This window comes from Macaca thibetana, chromosome 2 (genome assembly GCF_024542745.1).
Source record: "Macaca thibetana thibetana isolate TM-01 chromosome 2, ASM2454274v1, whole genome shotgun sequence".
Lineage (NCBI taxonomy): Eukaryota > Metazoa > Chordata > Mammalia > Primates > Cercopithecidae > Macaca > Macaca thibetana.
Window position 1 is genome coordinate 165,341,508 of NC_065579.1, and position 23,971 is coordinate 165,365,478.

At 36.5% G+C, this 23,971-nt stretch overlaps 1 protein-coding gene across 4 annotated transcripts in view; it reads left to right on the forward strand.

The window, feature by feature from the left end:
• Positions 1-23,971, forward strand: part of MORC1 (MORC family CW-type zinc finger 1) — a 155,599-nt gene that overhangs the window by 66,934 nt on the left and 64,694 nt on the right. For 3 of the 4 annotated variants that reach the window (XM_050778900.1, XM_050778901.1, XM_050778903.1), the window contains exons 15-16: positions 4,578-4,667; positions 22,569-22,697. In XM_050778900.1, the coding sequence (XP_050634857.1) occupies positions 4,578-4,667; positions 22,569-22,697 (219 nt within the window). The remainder of the gene's footprint in view (positions 1-4,577; positions 4,668-22,568; positions 22,698-23,971) is intronic. The other variant, XM_050778902.1, reaches the window with a different exon arrangement.

A 23,971-nucleotide genomic window follows, 5' to 3' on the forward strand; every position in this document is an offset into this window, starting at 1 on the left:
ATCAAGGTGTACATGTGCAAGATCATTACAGAGGTATATTGTGTGATGCTGAGGTTTGGGATGTGACTAAACTTGTCACCCTGGTATTGAGCATAGTACCCAATAGGTAGTTTTTCAGCCCTTGTCTCCCTTTCTCTCCCCTTTTATATTCCTCAGTGTCTATTATTCCCATCTTTATGTTCATGTTTACCCAATGTTTAGCTCCCACTTATAAGTGAGAACATGTGGTATTTGGTTTTCTTTGTCTGCATTAGTTTGCTTAGGATAATGGCCTCTAGCTGCATCCATGTTGCTGCAGAGGACGCAATTTCATTCTTTTTTATGGCTGTGTAGTATTCCATGGTATGTGTGTGCCACATTTTCTTTATCCAGTCCACTGTTGATGGACACCTGGGTTGATTCCGTGTCTTTGCTATTGGAAATAACACTGTAATGAACATACGTGTGGATGCGTGTGTCCTTTTGGTAGAACAACTGATTTTCCTTTGAGTATATACCCAGTAGTAGGATTGCTGGGTTGAATGGTAGTTGAAATCGTAGTTTTTAAAGAAATCTCCAAACTGCTTTCCATAGGGGCTAGACGAATTTACATTCCCACCAACAGTGTGTAAGTATCCCTGTCTCTCCACAGCCTGGCCAACATTTTTTTTTTTTTTTTTTTTTTTACTTTTTAACAAAATCCATTCTTACAGGTGTGAGATGATATCTCATTGTGGTTTTGATTTGCATTTCTCTGGTGATTTGTGATGTGGACCATTTTTTTTCATGTTTGTTGGCTGCATGTATGTCTTCTTCTGAGAAGTATTTGTGTTCTTTGCTCACTTTTTCATGGGGTTGTCTTTTGCCTGCTAATTTCTTTAAGTTCCTTATCGATTCTGGGTACTAGACCTTTGTCAGAGGAATGGTTTGTGAATATTTTCTGCCACTCTATAGGTTGTCTGTAAATAAACTTACTTTTAATTTATGCAGACATAGGGCTCCATTTATGTCAAGAAATAGGATATCATGTATTCAGTGATTTGGATGAAGTATGTATAATTCATGTACATTAAAAATATGTCTATACCCTTCAGTCAACTTAAAATCTTCACTTGAAGTTGTAATTTTAGAATATTTTCTTTTCATTTGTATCCATCCAGCTGTACCTAAAGCTTTCTCACCGTCAAAACAGGGAAAAGTGTAGGAACTCAGTGGGAAATTATGAAAGGGGGAATGAGATTGAGGGGACAGATTTCCTGCCGAATCTGGGTTTTCATGTCATGGTCTAAAACATACTCAGAGTGTGTTCTGTGCACCATTATTATCAACATCACCTGGAGTTTGTTAGAAATGCAGAATCCCAGGCCCCACTTGAGACCCACTGAATTAAAATCTGCATTTTTACAAGATCTCCCGGTGATTTATATTCACAATCAAATTTGAGAAGCACTGCTCTGAAGAGTATACCTATGTAATTTTTCCTGGGATAGGCATATCTTTTTTCACGTGTATTTTTTTGTTTTTCAGAGACATGTCTGAAGTTATGCTAAACATGAGAATGATTACATTGTTTGGCAGGGTTTGCTTAAAGCTGTAGAAAACGTGTAAAGGTATAAATATCAACATAAACATAGTGAGGTTTAAGTCAAACATCTACTCTCTGGTCATTAACTGCTAGTATGACATGGTACAAAAGGAAAACATTAAGCATTTGAAAATCATGAACCTCCCCATATTCCTCTTGTCTTCGCTGTAATCCCTTCCTTGTCTTCATCCTTAGAAGAAGGAATTAAGTCTTCAGAAAGAGGTAGGCATTAGATTTAAAGGTCGTAAAAGTTATTTCCATCTATGTCACACTTGAGAGAGTCATACTCAGTCCTCTTTGTGGGTGGAGCTCTCTTGAAGCCCCTTTGCTTGGTATGTGGATTCCCTCCCAACAGTTGTACTCCCCGGTACAGGGTATCATTTACTAGCCCCCACTGCTTACCTAATTCCCTGTCCTTATCTAATTGTTTCTCAATCTTCTACCTAATTGCTTCTATCTACCTGTTTCTTAACCTTTTCAACAGATGTAGTAGGGTTTAAAATAAATATATTTGTATTTTTATTATTATTGGTTGATAACATATTGTTTTTACAATTCCATAATTATCTATGAATTGATAGAGGGCTAGAGGATACTGTCACAAAAGATGTTCTCTAGAAGGAAGATAGAGACTAGAGGAAGGATAGCAGGCATGTGTATTTGTTCATATGTTTCACTTCATCCTCAAACTTCATTATCAAACTAAATCAAGTAATCAAAGTCAGAATTGGTAGTTTCAGTAATTTGTAAGGAGATTGACCTTCAAGGTCTTTGCTTATTAACTCCCACAGGAATAACCAAAATTATGTAATATTTGACTATCTGAAAACCAGTATTATAGGGCATATATTTTAATGAAAAGTATTTAGGTAGGTTTTTTTTTGCCTTGTGAGTAAAAGATGCAGTCTTTATATTTGCTGAAAGTCTGATGTGTTTTTAGGGAAAACTGGGTCCTTGTAAAAATCGAATCGGCAAAAAGAGAAGTGGAGAGGTAATGACTTTGTGTCATTTATCAAATCTACATTTACTTTCAGCTCAGCTGATGCTAAGAATCTCAGAAATATTTTCCTCGTTTCTAAGTCTGACCTCACCTCACTGTCTGCCACTATGTTTTCTGAAGCTTTATACATCCTTATAATAAAATGGAAATATTAATCATCAGCTTTGGGGAGTAGGGAGAGAAGGAGAAATAAAAAGTGGGGAGAAACATTAAATGAAATTTGGGTTTGAACAGAAGCAATTATGAAAAATGTATTACTAAACTTTTCCAAAATGGATCAGAATTGAGCTGATGTTTTGCAGAAGAATTCAAATCATAGTTCTTCAGTTGGCAAAGAGGGTAAAATTCATTTAGCCCAGTCACTTTTAATCCCCTCACTCTCGCTGCCATTTTAAGCCTGAATGTGGGCCACCTGTGAAAGGAAAACTGCTCCCTCTCGAGGCAGCCCATGAATTTGCACGACACTATTAAAAAATACATAGATCTTCATATTAAATCCAAATCCATGTCTCATGGGTTCTTTCATTCTACTATGCTAGGCACCAGTGTTCTAGGACCAGCAAATCATACATGGTCTGTCTTCTCTGAGAACTACAGTCTAGGGTGGTGCTATGGTCTGAATGTTTGTGTCTCCCCTACAAATTCAAATATTGAAAATCTGACCCCCAGGATGATGGTATTGGGACTTTAGCGGGGTGTTGAGGTCATGAGAGCAGAGCCTTCATGACTGGCATTAGTGTATTTATAAAGGAAGTCCAAGAGAGACCCCTCATCCCCTTCTCCATGCGATGTTCAAGTGAGAGACAGCCATCTAAGAACCAGGAAGCAAGCCCTCACCAGACTCAGAATCTGACAGTGCCTTGATCTTGGACTTCCCAGTCTCCAGAACTGAGAAATAAGGGTGTTATTTATAAGCCACTTAGTCTATAGTATTTTATTATAAGCAACCGAATTTACTAAGACACAGGCTAACACGATTTGATAATTAGAAATAGGATTAGTGCCCAACAGAGAAGAATGAAAACTGCAGAAGCCAGTGGCTAGGAGCCCTCAGTCTGTAGGCCAGGGAAGGCCTCCCCGAGGAAGTGATATTTCCTAAGGGATGGGAAGGGGTTAGCTGGGTTTACTGAGTTCTTCCTGTTTGGGGCCAAGGAGGGGAGGCCTAAAGCTTTTCTAAATGGCAGGCCTCCAAGTATTTGAAGACAATATTATATCTGTCTTCAGTCTTTGTTTAATCTTGACTAATGTTTCCAAGTTCAAGAATAACAATTATTCTTCATTTGACATGGTATTAAATATATTTACCATCCTAGCATTATATTTTAAAGTGTATTACCTAGAAACAAAATATGCCAGATGAAACCTGAACAGCCTTGACTGAAATGGAATCCTCATCTTTCTTTCGAGTTGTTGGAATCTTACTGGTACACCTAATAATATGTGAACTCTCAGTAAACACATTATTGACCCTCAGTGTCCTCATTACCAGTTAAAGTTTTTAACAAAAATATTAATATGTGTTCTTGTAAAGCCATACCTCTCTTTTCTTATTTTTTCCAGTAAGTGGTTTTGAGCCCTAGTGTAAAATCATACATTTATCCCTAGTAAAGTTTGTCACCTTATTAGGCCTCATTCTCTCAGGTTGTAATGACCTTTTTTTTGGAATCTAATGCTAACTTCTAACTAATGTGTTATATTCCCAGATTTATGTAAAGTCTGGCTAGTATTTTCTGTATGACTTCATGTAAACCCAGTTGCGTAGGACAGGAAAATCAGACACCCTGACCCTCTGCCAGTGATCTCCACTGAGATAAAAGTGGGTACCTTGGGACATGTTTTCCTGATTGTGCTATCACCTAACCCTTGTCAATTCCCCAGTTTGTGCATAATTTTGAAAGTGAGAAATAATATTTGTTACATGAATATTTTCTTTAAAACATAGACAATGCTGTAGTGCCTGGATATAGCTAGTTGCTCACCACAGAATTTTGTTTTCCATATGATGCAATTTAGTCTCTAAGATCTCAGAAAGGGACTACCAGGAAAATGAATATAACAACTTTGCTAAGGATACACATCGAGTGAGGAGGCAAATATTAAAAGGTGAGAATATGAGACAAGTTTATTTGAAGATGTAGTCTCAGAAACAGTTCATATCTTTTTAATTCAGTTTTTGAAGTTAAGGATTTTATGTATGCATCCGGTTTTATTTAAAAATATTATCAACATATTTTATGTTATTTTTAAATTTATTATGGTGTTATGGGCTGAATTGTATTCCTTTCAGATTCATAAGTTGAAGCCCTAGCTCACAGTAGCTCAGGCTGTATTTGGAGATAGGGCCTTTAAAGAAATAGTTAAGCTAAAATAGAGTTGTTAGGGTGGGCCCTAATGCAGTCTGACTAGTGTCCTCATAAGAAGAGGAAATTGAGACACAAAGGGACATACCAGGGATAGGTGCACACAAATCAAAAAATGTGTGAGGACACAGGGAGAAGGTGACCATCTGTAAGCAAAGTAGGGAAGCCTCAGAAGAAACCAAGCCTGCCAATACCTTGATCTTGGACTTCCAGCCTCCAGAATAGTGAGAAAATAAATAAACTTCTGTTGTATAAGCCACTCAGTCTGTGGTATTTTGTTATGGCAGCCCTAGCAAACTAATACATATGGGAGATTTCAAAATTAGAATTAAAGAGAATTTTATAATGAAACTCTGTAAACCCATCAACCAGCCTCAGTGATCAACTTGTAGGTGAACTGGTTTCATCTGTAGCCCAACTATTCCCTGACAACTGGATTATGAAGGCTGTCCCAGACCCTGTATAATTACATCCATAAGTATTTTAGCATTTATTCTAAAAGTAAGTACTGTTTAAAAATCATAGTACAAATATCATTACCTAAAAGTTACTACCTTCTTAATATAATAAAATATCCAGTCTGTTGTTCATATTTCTAATTATCTCCTGTCATAAACTGCAAGATTCTTTCCCTATCACTCTCTCACACTCTCTCCCTCTTCCACTCCCTTCCTTTCTGTTCTTCCTTAAGTTTATTTGTAAGAAAACCAGATTGGTGGTCTTATAGTTATCACACAATCTAGATTTTGCTCACTGCACTACTAGGAGTAGTTCAACAGGTTCTTCCATTCTGTTCATTTTTATTTAAATTGGTAGACTAGCAGTTTGCCCATTCAGATGTGTCTTTTTTGTCAAGATGTTTCATAGGTGGTAGTGTGCTCTTCCGCTGGGAGGCTGATTGTCTCTCTTTTAATGATATTAGCAATTAGTGATCAATGCTCAGATTCCTTAGGAGTTCAAAAAATTATATTCTAATATATTTTCTTCATCAGCTCTAATACTTCTATAAGGAAAAACTGTCTTTCATCTACTACTTGGTTACCCATGTTGGTATTTTTACTGTTTAACAGAAGCAACTGAACTCTATACTGCTAAAAAATTGCTTTGGATAAAAGCTTGATGTGAAAAGAATAAGAGACAATTAAAAGATTAAAATATGATATAGACATTTTGCCTAATTGATTTACATGACATAAATATATACTCTGTTTAAAATCATTACTTCATGTCTGCTCCCAGCAAATAAAAAGATGGTTCAAGGGTTCATCAAATTGACTGTTGGAAAAAAAAAACCACCTTCTTAGATTTAATTCATTTACATTGCTTTCAGCTGGTGATTGAAATTATTACCATTGACAGCACTTATGCTTCCTTTTCTTTCTGACTGTACCTGTATTATCATGATAATGACATTTTTTACAGCTACAATGAAGTTTTTTGCTAAAATATCTCCAAGGATCTCACCCATATTGCAAATAAAATACTAAAAAGCCTAAGACCCTTATTCTTACTGGAATTCAATGAAATTTGATTCTTATAGTTTGATTTTCCCTGCCATACCTAAAAGAAGACCTCAAAACTCTCCTCATCAGCCTGCTTAAGAAGAGTAAGTTATATTGAATGACTCTGAATTTAAAACCGCAGTCAGAAACCGAATGTACAATATGAGGACTGTAGGTAATACAGTTGTACTGTATATGGGAGTTTACGGGTTGGTAAACAGTTCACTTCCCTGTAATAAAGCAGCTCACATCCATCTTTGAAGTAACATGCTGAGACTCATCTTTTAAACGTGCACATGTAAACCCTTTGCATTATGGCTTTAAACACAATGGTAAGGAATGTCTTTGAAAATCATGTTTTAAACACTTGCTTACGAAGTTCACAGTTTGCTAAATGGTTCATTTCATTCTAATAAAGCAGCTCACAATGCATCTTTGAAGTAAAAAAAGGTACTGTATATGGGACTTACACTAAGTGAGTAGGTTTTAGCTGCTCTTGCCACAAAAACAAGAAAAATGGGTAACTATGTGAGATGGATATATTAACTTATTTCACTGTAGTAACCCTTTTACTATCTGTATGTATCCTATAACACATGTTGTATACTTTAAATACACACAATAAAGTTTATTTTAAAATATTCCTCTAATCCATGAAAAATGAAATAATGTAGCCAGAATTAAGCATACATTGTATTAATAAAAATCAAATATGGATCTTTAGGCTTTTAGGAACATTAGGTTAGTCAGTAAGCTTCACGTACATCTTGAGTAAGGAGAGTTCTGGTAGAAAGGTAGTCTAACTCAGGTATTGGGGAGACATACAGAGCTGACTAGGCAATTGCCCATGATAACACAGAATTCCTTAGGAATACACTTTAGATTTGATTTTTATGTCTAGCTTTGATTTCCACATTTTAGAGGGAAACTGAAATGTATCCAAAGGAGAGCAGTGACAATGACTAAGTAAAAATATAACCTAAAAAAAGGTCAAATTTATTTCTTCCTGAAGAAAGAACCAGAAGAAACATAATTTTCCCCAGTGTTGTTTTTTAAGATTTGCCATAATGAGGCCTCTAGCCGTCTCCCTTCTGGTCTCCATGCACAGAATCATGTGGTTCCCAATCGGGAGCCAAAATGCCCTAGGGGATCTCAGAGTATACCAGGGAGTCCACGAATTCCTGAGCCTACCAATAATTGTCTAAGATGGCGTTATGCCTCATACATCTAGATGCTATAGATTTTCAAATGTATAGAGATGTAGTTGTGGGTAGTAAAATATAAAATTACTCAAAGTGTTATTCATAATTTGTTTATTTTTTGTCATATATTTTCTTAGGTTGAGGGTGTGGGTTCTAAAAGTTTCTTGCAGCATGTGGAGATCCTCACACTTGAGAACGTGGGTAACCAGTGATACGGAACTAGAGAAAATGATGCTACTTGGCCTTGTTAAATGAGGAAGTTGACATTTGGAGTGAATTGGACCAGCTGCAGACTACTGGAATTTTGCAGGGGAGCGTACTGTGCTTAAAGTAGAGTAGAGAAGTGAAAGTGTTCTGATAGCAGCTGCCACATAACTTTTGCCACTGACTGGACTCATAACATGAGACTAGCACAACCACACGCCACCATACCCAAGAGCCAAGAGAAAGGGAAGAAGGACTGTAGCATCTTCACCACCACTGAATATATCTTGCCTTGCTTTTTTTCACTTCAAGTAGACCACGTTGGGAAGTGAAAAACAAACAGGGATAGCAAATAGGCCTCAATTATGTTGGGGCTCTCTCATTACCCTTGCACCACACACTAAGTCATCATGGCAATTCTTCCTGATAAGCAGCAGTTGGCCTAATGGTTCTTCTCAAGAGTGTATCAGGCATCATTACCAACTGACTGGAGTTGACATTATCCATTGAAACCAGTTTGCCATCCCTAATCCAGAGCTTTCATTAAGAACAAAGATGATAAGCGATCCCACCTTGGACCAGATTAGGACGAGTCTGATGCCTGGCTGTTACCTTAGCTTTAAATGAGAGGGGTAATGACAAACAGGACGGTATTCAACAGAGGAGGAAGAGATTTACCAGTTCCCTGAGAAAAGGTATGAAATTTCTGTCTCAGGAGATCTTTGGAATATAATCATCTATTTAGATACAGAACCACCTGAAAGCAGGAACTGATTTAACATTCTCCAGGTATACCATTTTTTTCTGGTGCTTTGAGTTTATAAACTGTTTCAGGCCTCCTTATTTTGATGGAGACCATCAAAGCTTTGCTGTGGTAGTTTACTATTGAATTTGATTGCGTCTCTCCTAGGCTAATTGATTCCCTGGATGTCATTGTACGTTCTATGAACAGATACAGAACTGACATCTAAGAGGATGTTGTATTTGTCTCTCTCTCTCTCTCTTTTTTTTTTTTTTTTTTTTTTTTTTTTTTTTTGAGACAATCTCACTCTGTTGCCTAGGCTTGAGTGCAGTGGCACAATCTCGGCTCACTGCAATCTCCACCTCCTGGGTTCAAGCAATTCTCCTGCCTCAGCCTCCCAAGTAGCTGGGATTACAGATGCCCGCCACCACACCTGGCTAATTTTTTGTGTTTTAGTAGAGATGGAGTTTCACCATGTTGGTCAGGCTGGTCTTGAACTCCTGACCTTGAATGATCTGCCCACCTCAGCCTCCCAAAGTGCTGGAATTACAGGCATGAGCCACCTTGCCCCACACATTCCTCTTATTTTTAAGAGGCAAAATATGTGTCAACTGCTCTTGTAGTTACTGGTTTTTGACAAATTTTTAGTAAGTAATTGCAGCATTTCCCTTTTTTTTTTTCCTAGACAGAGTCTCGCTCTGTCGCCCAGGCTGGTGTGCACTGGCGTGATCCCAGCTCACTGCAAGCTCCGCCTCCCGGGTTCACACCATTCTCCTGCCTCAGCCTCCCGAGTAGCTGGGACTACAGGCGCCCACCACCATGTCCGGCTAATTTTTTGTATTTTTAGTAGAGATGGAGTTTCACCATGTTAGCCAGGATGGTCTCAATCTCCTGACCTCGTGATCCGCCAGCCTCGGCCTCCCAAAGTGCTGGAATTACAAGTATTTCCCTTTTTTTTTTTCCCGAGGTGCTTGGTTTAAAGAGGCTTCTGAAAAATTCATTACATTAATTTAAACATTAGGAAGCTACTGAATAAAGTATTCCATACATAGCCGGCAGTAAATTAACCTTTCAGTTTTTTTCTCACAGATACTTCTTCTAGAAATTGAGACTTTAATTCTGTGTGCATTAATCCCAGATTATCCTATTAATTTAATGAGCTTATTGGTTCTTCATACAAAAGTCTTAAGATATGTACTCTTTTATAATTTTGAAAATTAGCTGTGTGCTTTCAGTCATCTACTCTTTTGTAGTAGTAAACTGAATTCTTTAATCAACCTATCGTGAGCATGTTAAAATAATATATAATTTTGGAGTTAATGAATTTGGGGTTATCTGCATGGCTCTTTTCATAGGTGGATAGAAATATTTTGGTTAATGTTTTTTGGAAGAGACATTATTCCACTTTCATTTTATTTCAGACAACATATTAATGAGGCATTTTGTCAAGAATAGCAGCAACATTGGTTGAGGACTTGTTAGGTGCAGGATGCTGAACTACATGTTGAAGACATGCAGAATTACAAAGCACACGCTTCCTCCTCTGGAAAAGTGCCGTGCTCATGGAGAAGTAACTTTTAAAGAGAGGAAAAATACATGACAACAGCAAACTTAAATTTCTGCAGGGCTCTTTAGTGGTTTTTTTTTTTTTCCATTGTGATTAAATACATATAACATGAAATTTACCATCTTAACCACTTTTAAGTGTACAGTTCAGTAACATTAAAGACATTTAAATGCTGTACAACTGTCACCACCATCCATCTCTAAAACTCTTTTCATCTTGCACAACTAAAACGCTATAAGCATGAAACAATAGCTCCCAATTCCCTGCTTTTCCATCCTCTGACAACCACCCTTCTACTTTCTGTCTCTATGATTTTGACTACTCTAAGTACCTCATGTAAGTGGAACAATAAAGTATTTATCCTTTTGTGACTGGCTTATTTCACTTAGCACAATGTCCTCAAAGTTCATCCATGTTATAGCATATGTTAAATTGCCTTCAGTTTTACGGGTGAATAATACTCTGTTATACATACACACACACACACACACACACACCCCACATTTTGCTTATCCATTCATCTGTGGATAGCCACTTGAGTTGCTTCCATGTTTTAGCTATTGTGAATAATGTTACTATGAAAATGGGTATACACATTTCTCTTCAAGGCCCTGTGTTTTTTAAAAGCAATTTTCAAGTACATATTGTTATTAATTATAGTCACAATGATGTGCAATAGATCTTTTGAACTTATTTATCCTGCCTAACTGAAATTGTGTATCCTTTTACCAACATCTCCCCTTCCCTCTCCCCCAGCCTCTGGTAACCATCATTCTACTCTGTGCTTCTATGAGTTTGGCTTTCTAAGATTCCACATATAAATGAAATATTCAGTATTTGTCTTTCAGTGCCTGGCTTATTTCACTTAACATAATGTTTGCCAGGTTCATTTATGGTTTTGCAAATGACATTTCCTTCTTTTAAAAGGCTAAATAGTATTCCATTGTATAGGTACCACGTGTTCTGAAACCCTTCATCTATTGATGGACACTTAGATTGATCCCATATCTTAGCTATTTACAAATAGTGCTGCAGTGAATATGGGTGTGCAGATATCTCTTTAACACACTGATTTCATTTCCTCTGGATAAATATACAAAAGAGGACATGCTGGATCATATGGTAGTTCTATTTTTAATTTTTGAAGGAAACTCCATATTATTTTTCATAATGGCTACACTAATTCATATTCTTGCCACCAGTGTGTTAGGGTTTGTTTCTATCCACATCCTTGCCAACACTTACCTTTCATGTCTTTGGTAATAGTCATTCTAACAGGTATGAGGTGATATCTCCCTGTGATTTTAATTTGTATTTCCCTGGTGCTTAGTCATGTTGAGCATTTAAAAAATACATACATCTTGGCCACTTACATGCCTTCTTTGGAAAATTGAGACCCTGCTTTAAGTTGTTTTTGTATATACCCAGCAGTGGAATTTCCAGATCACATGGTAATTCTATTTTTAATTTTTTTGAGGAACTACCATATTCTTTTCCACAGTGGCCACACCATTTTACTTCCCACCAACAGTGCGCAGGGGTTCCAATTTCTCCACATCTTCACCAACACTTGTTATTTTGTGGGTTCTTTTTTTGATGGTAGCTATCCTAATGAGCATAAAGTGGTATCTCATTGTAGTTTTGATTTACATTTCCCTAATGATTAGTGATTTGGGGTATCATTTCTTGTACTTACTGTCCATTTATATATTTTCCTTGGAGAAATGTCCGTTCAAGGTCTTTGATTTTTTTTTAGTTGGATTATTTTCGTTGTTGTTGCTGAGTTTGAGGAGTTCCCTCTCTATTTTGGCTACCAGTCATCAGATATATGTTTTCCCATTATATTTTTTCATTCTGTGGGTTGCCATTTGTCTATTTTTTCTTTTGTTGCTTGTGTCTTTGGTATCATATATTTTACAAAGGGTTGCCAAATCTAATGGTGCTTTTTGTTTTTTAAGAGTTTTCTAGTTTAAGATCTTACATTTAGGTTGTGGATTCATTTTGAGTTAATTTTTGCAAATGGTGTTATGTAAGAGTCCAGTTTTATCTTTCCCATGTAGATACCCAGTTTTCTCCATACCATTTGTTTATAAGACTGTCTGTTCTCCATTGAATGGTTGTGACACCCTTGTCAAAAATAATTTGAACATATTTGATTATGTGAGAGTTTATTTTTCTGGACTGTCTATCCATTGGTCTTTATGTCAGTGCCAGCTCTTTAGATTTCTGTAGCTTTAGTGAGTTTTGGAGTTAGGAAGTGTGAGTTCTCCAGATTTATTACTCTTTTTTGGGATTGTTTTGGGTATTTAGGATCTTTCTTTATTTCATGTGAATTTTAGGATTGGTTTTTCTATTTCCACAAAAAAAGGTCTTTGGAATTTTCATAAGGATTGGATTAAATCTGTAGGTTGCTTTGGGTAGTAATGACATCTTAACAGTGTTAAGTTAAACTCCCAGTCCATAACCATGAGATGTCTTTCCATTTATTTATGTCTTTTTAAATTTCTTTAAGAAATGTTTTACAGTTTTCACTATAAAAGTTTTTCATCTCCTTGATTAAGTTAATTCCTCAGTTGTCTTTTTGATAGTATTGTAAATGGAATTGTCTTCTAATTTTTCCTTTTGGGTTGGTCATTGTTAGTGTATAGAAACAAAACTGATCTCTGTGTGTTGACTTTGTGTCCTACTTTGTTGAATTTTTTATTAGTTCTAACAGTTTTAAAAAATTGCATGGAATATTTAGGGTATTCTACATATAAGATTATATCAGCTGTGTACAGAGATAATTCTACTTCTTCCTTTCCAGTCTGGATGCCTTGTATTCTTTTTCTTGCCTAATCACTGTGGCTAGGACTTCCAGTACTATTTTGAATGGAAGTGGTGAGAATGGGCATCTTTGCCTTGTCCCTTCTTAGAGAAAACAGGTTCAGTCTTTTACCATTGAGTACAATATTCTTTGTGGATATTTCACATATGGCTTTTATTATGTTGAAGTAGTTTCCTTCTGTCCTAATTTGTTGAGTGTTTTTATCATGAAAGGATGTTGAATTATATCATATGCCCTCTCTACATCAATTGAGATGATCATGCAGTTTTTTCCTTCATTCTCTTAATGTGATCTATTACATGAATTTTTGTATATTGAACATGAATAAATTCCACTTGGTCATGATGTATAGTCTTTTGAATATGCTTCATAATTCAGTTTGTTAATATTTTGTTATGAACTTTTGCATCATTGTCAAAAGGAATATTGGTCTGTAGTTTTCTTTTATAGGAGTGTCAAAGAGATAGGATAATGCCAGCTTTATAGAATGAGTTAAGGAGGAATGTTTCCTCCTTTTCAACTTTTAAAAAAAGTTTGAGAAAGATTGATGTTGGTTCTTCTTTAAATGGTTGGTAGCAGTCACTGAAGAAGTCATCAGTTCCAGGACTTTTCTTTGTTGGGATATTTGTTATTACTGATTCAATCTGCTTACTAGTTGTAGACCTATTCAGATTTTTTGTTTCTTCATGGTTTAGTCTTGGTAGGTATTGTGTTTCTAGAAATTTGTCCATTTCATCTAAGTTATCCAATTTGTTGTTGTATAATTGCTCATAGTACTCTCTTATAATCATTTTTATTCCTGTAGAATTAATAGTAATGTCCCCACTGTCATTTTTGATTTTAGTAATTTGGACCTTCTCTCTTTCTTAGTTCATCTAGCTAAAGGTTTGTCACTTTGTTTCTCTTTTTGAAGAACTGACTTTTGATTTTGTTGATTTTCTGTATTATTTTTCTATTCTCTATTTCATTTATCTTTGCTCTAACCTTTATGCCCTTTTTCCTACTGGCTTTGGGTTTAGTTTGTTCTTCTTTTTCTAGTTCTTTAAGTTGTAAGTTAGGTTTTTGATTTGAGGTATTTCTTGTTTTTTAAATATAAATATTTGTAAAAGCTATACATTTTCCTCATTGCCCTGTTTTTGCTGTGTCCTTTAAGTTTTGGTATGTAGTGTTTTTGTTTTCATTTCTCAATATTTTTTAATTTCCCTGATTTTTTTTTTTTTTTTTTTTTAGACAGAGTCTTGTTCTGTCGCCCAGGCTGGAGTGCAGCAGTGTGATCTCAGTTCACTGCAACCTCCACCTTCTGGATTCAAGTGATTCTCATGCCTCAGCCTCCTAAGTAGCTGGGATTACACCTGTGATTTTTTATTTGATTTGTTTATTATTTAATAGTTTGTTATTTAATTTCCACAAATTTGTGAATTTTCCCATTTTCCTTTTGTTATTGTTTTCTAATTTCATCCTGTTGTGGTTGGAGAAGGTATTTTATGTGATATCTACCCTTTAAAATCTATTGACTCTTTGTTTTTAGATATAGTTGGTTTATCGTGTTGTTCAAGTCCTCCATTTCCTCATTTTACTTCTGTCTGGATGTTCTATCAGTTATTGTGAGGTATTAAAGTATCCAATTAATATTGTAGAACTGTTTATTTCTCCCTTCAATTTTGTTAAATTTTGCTTTATATACTTGATGATCTGTTATTAGGTACATAAATGTTTGCAATTGTTACATTTTCTAGCTATACTGAACCTCCCATTAAAGTATAATGTCCTTCTTTGTCTCTCATAAACTTTTTTGATTTCAAGTCTGTTTTGTCTGATATTATCATAGCCATATCTGCTCTCTTTTGGTTACTATTTGCAAGAAGTATACTTCTCCATCATTTCATTTTTCAACCAATTTGTGTCTTTGGATCCAAAGTAAGTATCTTGTAGACAACATATGCTGGGATTATGTTTTTTAATTTATTCTGCTAATCTCTGTCTTTTGAATGGAATGTTTAGTCCATTTACATTTAAAGTAATTACTGATAAGGAGAAAATTTTGTCATTAATTATTTTATCTATGCCTCATAGCTTTTTGTTACTCATTTCCTGCATTATTTTCTTTTATGTCTTGTTGATATTTTGTAGTGAAACAAAAGTATATTCTAGCCATTTTTTTGTGGTTACTATGGAGATCACATTTAACATGCTAAACTGATAATATTCTAATTTAAATATATACCAGCTTAACTTCAATAACATACAAGAACTCTGATTCTTAACTCTTTTCCTGTTTGCCCCAAGGATACTCACCAGTGGCGTTTGCGGCTACAACATTTACCCCAAGATAACTTTGCCATGAAATATCTCACTTTTAATTATTATTTTCACATTGCTGTAGTATATCAACTTTGTTTATAGAATTCTGTTTTTAGTAGTGACATTTCTATTTACAAAATATGGTAATTTTTGATCACTGAAAATGTAAATCCTAGAAAAACAAAGCATTCTAAGCATGATGTTAACATTGTTCTCAAACAGTTGTTGGCCATAGATTGATTTGATGTATCTGATTTTTTCAAAGTAGGCAACTCTGATTATTCAGGTGATTCTGGTGTTAGTTCTGTTTAGAAATAACTCTAAAGATTAGTTTTTATATTTTATTTTCACATTGAAAATCAGTCAGATTTGCTTCAGCCTCAAAGAACGTGTTAAATGAATGCTAGCAATGAACTGTACTTTTTTTTTCTAAACAGGAAAAGGGTCAAGAAGTTCTTTTCCCACTCCTTTCAGTTATTAATGTCATAAAATTACATTTTTATACCTTGTATGTACAAAAACATAAACTAATAATTTTAATGCATTAGTCTCTTAAATTATGTAGGAAACCACGAGTGTGGTTACCTACTATTGTTACAATAATACTTGTTTTATAATTGTCCATTTATTTACCTTTAATGATATCTTTATTTCTTTATACAGTTACTAGTTACTGTCTAATGTCCTTTCATGTCAACCTGCAAAATTCCCTTAGCATTTCTTGCAGGGCTGGTCTTAGTGGTAATGAACTCTTTTGCCTTTTGTTTATCTGAGGATGTCTTAATTTCTCTCTCACTTTTAAAGGATAGTTATGCCAAATGTAGGATTCTCAGTTGATAGTTTGTTTTCTTTTAGCACTTTAATAATATCAGTTCACTGCCTCTGGCTTCCCTTCTGATGAGAAATCTTCTGATAATCTTATTGAAGATCCCTTGTATGTGACAAGTTGCTTTTTTCTTTCTACTTTCAAAACTCTCTCTCTGTCTTTCTGCAGTTTGATTATGATGTTTCTTGGGTCTTTTTGAGTTCATCCTACTTGAAATTTTTTAAGCACCTTAGATGTTTACATTCACATTTTTCACCAAATGTAGAAAATTTTCAGCCATTATTTATTTAAATAGTCTCTCCCTTTCTTTCTCTCATTTTCTTCTAGGGTTTCCATAAGGTGTATATTGGCTTACTTGATGATGTCTAGTTCTTAGGCTCTGTTCACTTTTATTCAATTTTTTTTTTTTTTTTTTTGAGATAGAGTCTCACTCTGTTGCCCAGGCTGGAGTTTAGTGGTGCAGTCTCAGCTCACTGCAATCTCCACCTCCTGAGTAGCTGGCATTACAGGTGTGTGCCACCCCCGGCTAATTTTTGTATTTTTTTTTTTTTTTGAGATGGAGTCTTACCCTGTCACCAGGCTAGAGTGCAATGGCATGATCTCGGCTCATTGCAACCTCCACCTTCTGGTTCAAGCAATTCTCCTGCCTCAGCCTCCTGAGTAGCTGGTACTACAGGTGTGTGCCACCACGCCCAGCTAATTTTGTATTTTTAGTAGAGACAGGGTTTCACCATGTTGGCCAGGATGGTCTCGGTCTCTTGACCTCATGATCTGCTCGCCTTGGCCTCCCAAGGTGCTGGGATTACAGGCTTGAGCCATGGCGCCCGGCCTAATTTTTTTTGTATGTTTAGTAGAGACGAGGTTTACCATGTTGGCCAGGCTGGTCTTGAACTCCTGACCTCAGGTGATCCACCCGCCTCGACCTCCCAAAGTACTAGAATTACAGATGTGAGCTGCTCCTGGCTACTTTTATTCAATATTTTTTTGTTGTTGTTCATTAGATTTAGTTTTCATTATTCTGTATTAAAGTTCACTTCTGTGTTCAGATTTTCTCCTCTGCTTTCTCAAATCTGACTCTGTATCCCTCTAGTGATTTCTAAATTTCAGTTATTATGTTTTTTCAGCTCCATAATTTCTTTTTATTTTCTTTTTAAGTTCTATATTTCTTTATGATATTTACATTTTGTTCATATATCATTTTCTTGACTTTTTCACTTTTTTTTTTTTTTGAGACGGAGTTTTACTCTGTCAGCCAGTCTAGAGTGTAGTGGCACAATCTCTGCTCACTGCAACCTCTGCCTCCCAGTTTCAAGAGATTCTCATATGTCAACCACCCGAGTAGCTGGGATTACAGGTGTGTGCCACCACACCTGGCTAATTTTTGTATTTTTAGTAGAGATGGGGTTTCACCATGTTGGTCAGGCTGGTCTCAAACTCCTGACCCCAGGTGATCCACTTGCCTCGGCTTCCCACAGTGCTGGGATTACAGGCATGAGCAACTGTGCCTGGCCTTCTTTTTTCTTTTTCTTTCTTTCTTTCTCTTTGTTTCTTTCTCTCTCTCTCTCTTTCTTTCTTTTTTTCAGTTCTTTGAGTATCTTTGAGACAGTCATTTAAAAATCTTTGTCTATTAGATCTGTCATCAGGTTTTTTCCAGGCACAATTTCTGTTGATTCATTCTTTTGCTTGGAATGTGCCATACTTTCCTATTTCTTTGTATGACTTGTGATTTTTCTTATGTTGAAAACTGGACATTTGAATCTAACAGTGTTGTACTTCTGGAAATCAGAGTCTCTTCCTTCTCTACGACTTACTGTTTTTTATTTTGTTTGTTTGTTTAAATTGTTGTAGGCTCTCTCTGGGCAGATCAGCCCGAGCTATACACTTAAGGTTTTCTTGGATTTTTCTGAGCCCGTGGCTTTGCTGGGACATGTGCAGTGACTTCCTAATTTCCTCTATACATGTAGCAGCTTTTGGATGCACTAGTCTTCAATATCTGGTTTCCATAAGGTGAAAGGAGACAAATGAAAGGAGGAAAAAAAAGACACCAACCCCTTAAATCCCCTGGAAGTCACTCCAGCTAGAAGGGGAGGGGCTTGCAACCATGAGGGAGAGGCATATCAAAAATGGCCTTCACCTCTTCATCTACACTTCTGTGATCATAGCCAGCAATCAGTGATCAGAGCAGGAGTCCCCGTTATATGGAGGACAGGGTCTTTTTTTCTCCCCACCCTAATTTCATCAAGCTGTGTGAAAGATCTTCCAGGAACATGGAGTGTAGGTTGGATAGCTACTACTGGCTGAGAGCTGAAATGACTGAAATTAACTGCAATTTAATATCCATACCTTCCCCTGAAAGTTGCAAGCCTTCAGTAGACTCCAGAGTTCCCAAATAGTTACACGAGATTCTGCCAGTGCCGTTTTTGTCTAGGTGGTGAAACAGACTTCTGATGCTTCCTACTCTATCATCTTCTCAGAATCTTCCAGGTTTTATAGTTTTTAGTGTGCCTTCACATTTATTCTTTGTGATAAATTTGCAAGACAGGTTATTGCAGTCACTCACTTGATAGATAAGAAAGCTTAGTGGCTTGCCCACAACTATACAACTAATATATAACAGAGCCAGCACTCGAATCCATGTTTCTTTTAATCTACAGCACCCTCTACTTTGATATAGTAAAGACGAAATAGTTAATGTAGAAATCAGAGAAACAAGTGGGTCATGGTGGCTCATGCCTGTAATCCTAGCACTTTGGGAGGCTGAGGCAGGTGGATCATTTCAGTTCAGGAGTTAAAGACCAACCTGGCCAACACGGTGAAACCCCATCTCTACTAAAACTACAAAAATTAGCCAGGCACTGTGGTGTGCACCACCCAGTTACTCAGCTACTCAGGAGGCTGAGGCACAAGAATTGCTTGAATCCAGGAGGCAGAGGTTGCAGTGAGCCAAGATCGCACCACTGAACTCCAGGCTGGGTGAAAGAGTGAGATCCTGTCTTAATCAAAAAAGAGCCCATATAGCCAAGACAATCCTAAGCAAAAAGAACAAAGCTGGAGGCATCACACTACCTGACTTCAAACTATACTACAAGGCTACAGTAACCAAAACAGCATGGTACTGGTACCAAAACAGATGTATAGACCAATGGAACAGAACAGAGGCCTCAGAAATAACACCACACATCTGCAACCATCTGATCTTTGACAAACCTGACAAAAACAAGAAATGGGGAAAGGATTCCCTATTTAATAAATGGTGCTGGGAAAACTGGCTAGCCATCTGAAGAAAGCCGAAACTGGATCCCTTCCTTACATCCTATAAAAAAATTAACTCAAGCTGGATTAAAGACTTAAATGTAAGACCTAAAACCATAAAAACCCTAGAAGAAAACTTAGGCATTACCATTCAGGACATAGGCATGGACAAAGACTTCATGATTAAAACACCAAAAGCAATGGCAACAAAAGCCAAAATAGACAAATGGGATCTAGTTAAACTGAAGAGCTTCTGCATAGCAAAAAAAGCTACCATCAGAGTGAACAGGCAACCTACAGAATGGGAGAAAACGTTTGCAATCTACCCATCTGGCAAAGGACTAATACCCAGAATCTACAAAGAACTTAAACAAATTTACAAGAAAAAAAATCAACCCCATCAAAAAGTGGGCAAAGGATATGAACAGACACTTCTCAAAAGAAGACGTTTATGCAGCCAAATGACACATGAAAAAATGCTCATCATCACTGATCATCAGAGAAATGCAAATCAAAACCACAATGAGATACCATCTCACACCAGTTAGAATGGTGATTATTAAAAAGTCATGAAACAACAGATGCTGGAGAGGATGTGGAGAAATAGGGATACTTTTACACTGTTGGTGGGAGCGTAAATTAGTTCAACCATTGTGGAAGACAGTGTGGCAATTCCTCAAGGACCTAGGGCTAGAACTACCATTTGACCCAGCAATCCCATTCCTGGGTATATACCCAAAGGATTATAAATCATGCTACTATAAAGAAAGACACATGCACACATATGTTTACTGAGGAATTATTCACAATAGCAAAGACTTGGGATCAACCAAAATGTCCATCAGTGATAGACTGGATAAAGAAAATGTGGCACATATACACCATGGAATACGATGCTGCCATAACAAAGGATAAATTCATATCCTTTGCAGGGACATGGATGAAGCTGGAAACCATCATTCTGAGCAAACTATCGCAAGGACAGAAAACCAAACACCACATGTTCTCACTTATAGGTGGGAATTGAACAATGAGAACACTTGGACACAGGGTGGGGAACATCACACACCAGGGCCTGTCAGGGGGTGGGGGGCTGGGAGAGAGATAGCATTAGGAGAAATACCTAATGTAAATGATGAGTTGATGGGCGCAGCAAACCAACAAGGCACATGTGTACCTATGTAACAAACCTGCACGTTATGCACATGTACCCTAGAACTTAAAGTATAATAATTAAAAAAAACACACACAGAAAGAAATCAGAGAAGCAAAACCTCATCAATGTTTCTAGATACCAAGGAGTAGTACATCAGGATCTGGTGTACAGAGAAGAAGAGTTTGAGATGAACCAAGACAGTTCCACTGTTAACAAGTCTATGTGAAGCTACCCTCAAAGATTGAGGAAGCTGAGAGGCCAAAGAAAGAGGCTGACAAATCCAGTTTCTTAGAAAGAAACATTTAATAGGGTCTTAAGAACAAAAGCTATGTCTTAGGCTGTGGTGAGATAAGAATGGTGGATCCCTGTGCCATTTACCCCCAGACCTAGGACTTAAAAACCATAGGGAAAGAATGTGTAGGACAATTGAAGTCAACCCCTCAGTGAATTGTAAGAATGTGATGTGAATCTACCTAATGGCAGGTTTTATGGTTAAGGGTTGTTTTGACCTAAGGGCAGGATTTACAGTAACAGTAAATAAAGTAGAAATTTTAGAGGCATTTCCAGAACAGGGGTTAATCACATGTCAGCATGGCAGATTAGTATTTAAGATGGAACTGCTTGATTCTCCAAAAAAACCAAATACTGGGCCAAGAAAAGAAATTGAAAGTCTGAATTAAAAGCCCCAAAAGCCAAATCTGAAGGAAAATTTGGAGCAAGAGCAGCTGGGGATTTTGTGAAAGGTCAAGAGGGCAGACCTGGGAATTTGTGAGGTGTACTTAGACCAGCGCAACTGTGAAGACCCTTTTGAAAGCTGAGTTCTTTCTCTGCTGATCTCTAAGGCCCATAGCACCCTGAGCGAAAATTTTAATTTGAATAATAAGGTGTTAGATCATTTATTTACCTTTTTCATGGATTACATAGCCATGTGTTAAGGCTGTTGTAAGGCTGGTGCCATGGTTAGTGGTTATCATATTGGACAAAACAGTCAAACATGGATTCTCTTTTTTTCCTTTCAATTTTAACTATAGGCACATGTAAAGATATTCAAAGTGTTGAGAAAAATAAAAAGTGAAAAGTAGAAGTATTTTCCCTTGCCTTCCTCTCTACCTCTCTTTCTGCTCTAAAGATATCCACTATTAAAACTTTCTTTTGCATCCATTCAGGAAAATGTACATTGCAATTTTATATGGACAGGCTTTTCATACATTACATAAAATTACACTACAGATACTCTTTGATATATATATATATTTTTTTTAAATTAAAACTATAACTTGGAGATCTTAATGCAACACTACGTTTAGCTCTACTTCCTTTTTAAAGGTTGCCCACTGTTCCATTTTTGGGGAACAGAATTTGTCAGTTCTTTATTCATATGCTTTTACATTATCTCCAACTTTTTACTAGTCGAGCAATGCTATAATATACATGGCAACTTATGTATGTGTGTAGGGATAATTCCTAACAGTCTATTTGCTGGATCAAAGAATAAGAACAAACGACTCTCTAACAGTCCTCCATGGTAAGTAGTGTTTCCAAGCAAGGAGGAAATACACAATTTGGAAATAGGATAGTGCATAAACAATAAAGACTGGAGAGAAAAGGAACCAGAGATAAAATAAAGATAAAAAAAAACCCTACCTCTGGCTGTGAGATAAGAAAGATAAATATTTATATCAATAATTTTAAGAGTGCCCTTTAAAGTGTAATCAGTACAGTCTTTCCTGGGAATGCTTAAGAACAATGCTTTAAATGTCAGTATGTTTCATTGCATAAACACGTAACTTTTAAAATACATGCTATTGTTCTTAGTTTTATTATAAAGACATTGCAGATTTACTGCATATAATTTGGAAAATGCAAAAAGACTAAAGCAGAAAATAGTTTGCACTCATCACTATTCAGAGACAACCAATATTGATTTTTTAATCTCTTATTTCTGTATATGTATTAATATTTACACAGTTGAGATCATATTGTATATACAAACTTCCCTTTGCCAATCGTTTTGATTTTAATGATTTTTTCATTATTCTTTGCCTGCTTTTTTTTTTTTTTTAAGATAATAGAAATCTAACATTGTTTTGCAATGAATTTGGATACCAGAATGACATCGACATGGAGAAACCTTTAAATTCTATTCAATATCAAAGAAGACAAGCCATGGGTATCCCATTCATCATACAATGTGGTGAGTGTTGAATTCCGTTCTAATTACCAAATATTAAGAGTTCTTAAATATGCAAGTCATTGTGGGATGCAAGTCATTGAGGGAGGAGGGAGACAAAGGTTAGTAAGACATCTTGCTTTCCAGGAGGTTACAGTCTAGAAGAAAGTTGTAAGTGTGAAAATAATTGTAATACAGGGAAAAATAAGGTAAATGATATAATAGAGACAAATACTTTTTTGAGGGTTCAAAGCAAAGGATTGGGGAGTAGAGGCAAGATTCTATGGTGGAGTCACATTTGTGATAGTCTTTGAAGTAGTTTCAGGCCAGGCATGGTGGCTCATGCCTAAATCCCAGCACCGTGGGAGGCTGAGGTGGATAGATTGCTTGAGCTCAGGAGTTCGAGACCAGCCTATGCAACATGGCAAAACCCCACCTCTACAAAAAATACAAAAATTAGCCAGGCACGGTGGTGCACACCTGTGTTCCCAGTTACTTGGGAAGCTGAGGTGGGAAGATCGCTTGAGCCTAGGAGGCTGAGGCTGTGGTGAACTGTGATTGTACCTCTGCACTCCACCCTGGGCAACAGAGTGAGACCCTGTCTCAAAAAAATAATAAATTAATTAATTAAAATAGAATTTTGACTGGCAGAGATGAAGAGTAGCGAAAGGTGAGTTAATATCAGGTGTACACTTCAGCTAAGATGTTTGTGAAAGAGTAATAGAAAGAGCCATCTTTCTATTTTTAATATGTAACACTGTTTAATACCTAGTAGGAATTTAATAACTGACAACTGAATTACTGAACAATGAATAAATAATAAGACAAAAGTATTAGGTTGGGTAAAGATGTTAGAGATTCTTGAATGTCAGGATAAGGTTTTACTTTCATAAGCAGGAGGTATTGGAATTTTTTCCATAGGAGGGTAATTACATTTGGCACTTATTGATATGTTTTCTAGCTACTACACAAAGGGATAGGGAATTAAAGACAGTCTCTAATATTAATCTGTAACTAACAGCTCAGTAGAGAAAAACAGATGAGCAAACAAAAAAGCAGCCTATAGTGTGTAAAACTCTATAGAAGTATTATACAGCTCTCCGGGAGCACCTCCCCCGCCTTTTGCCTGGGAGTATTCCAAGGAAGACCTGACTGGTCAGAGGTAACGTGTAGTTAAAGTTGTTCTGGCAGCTCAATGAAGGATGACTTGGTGAAGGGCTAGAACAGGAGACTAATGTAATCTAGGATCCAGGTGACGAATTATAAATGTCTGAATGAAGGTGTGGCAGTGAGAGTTA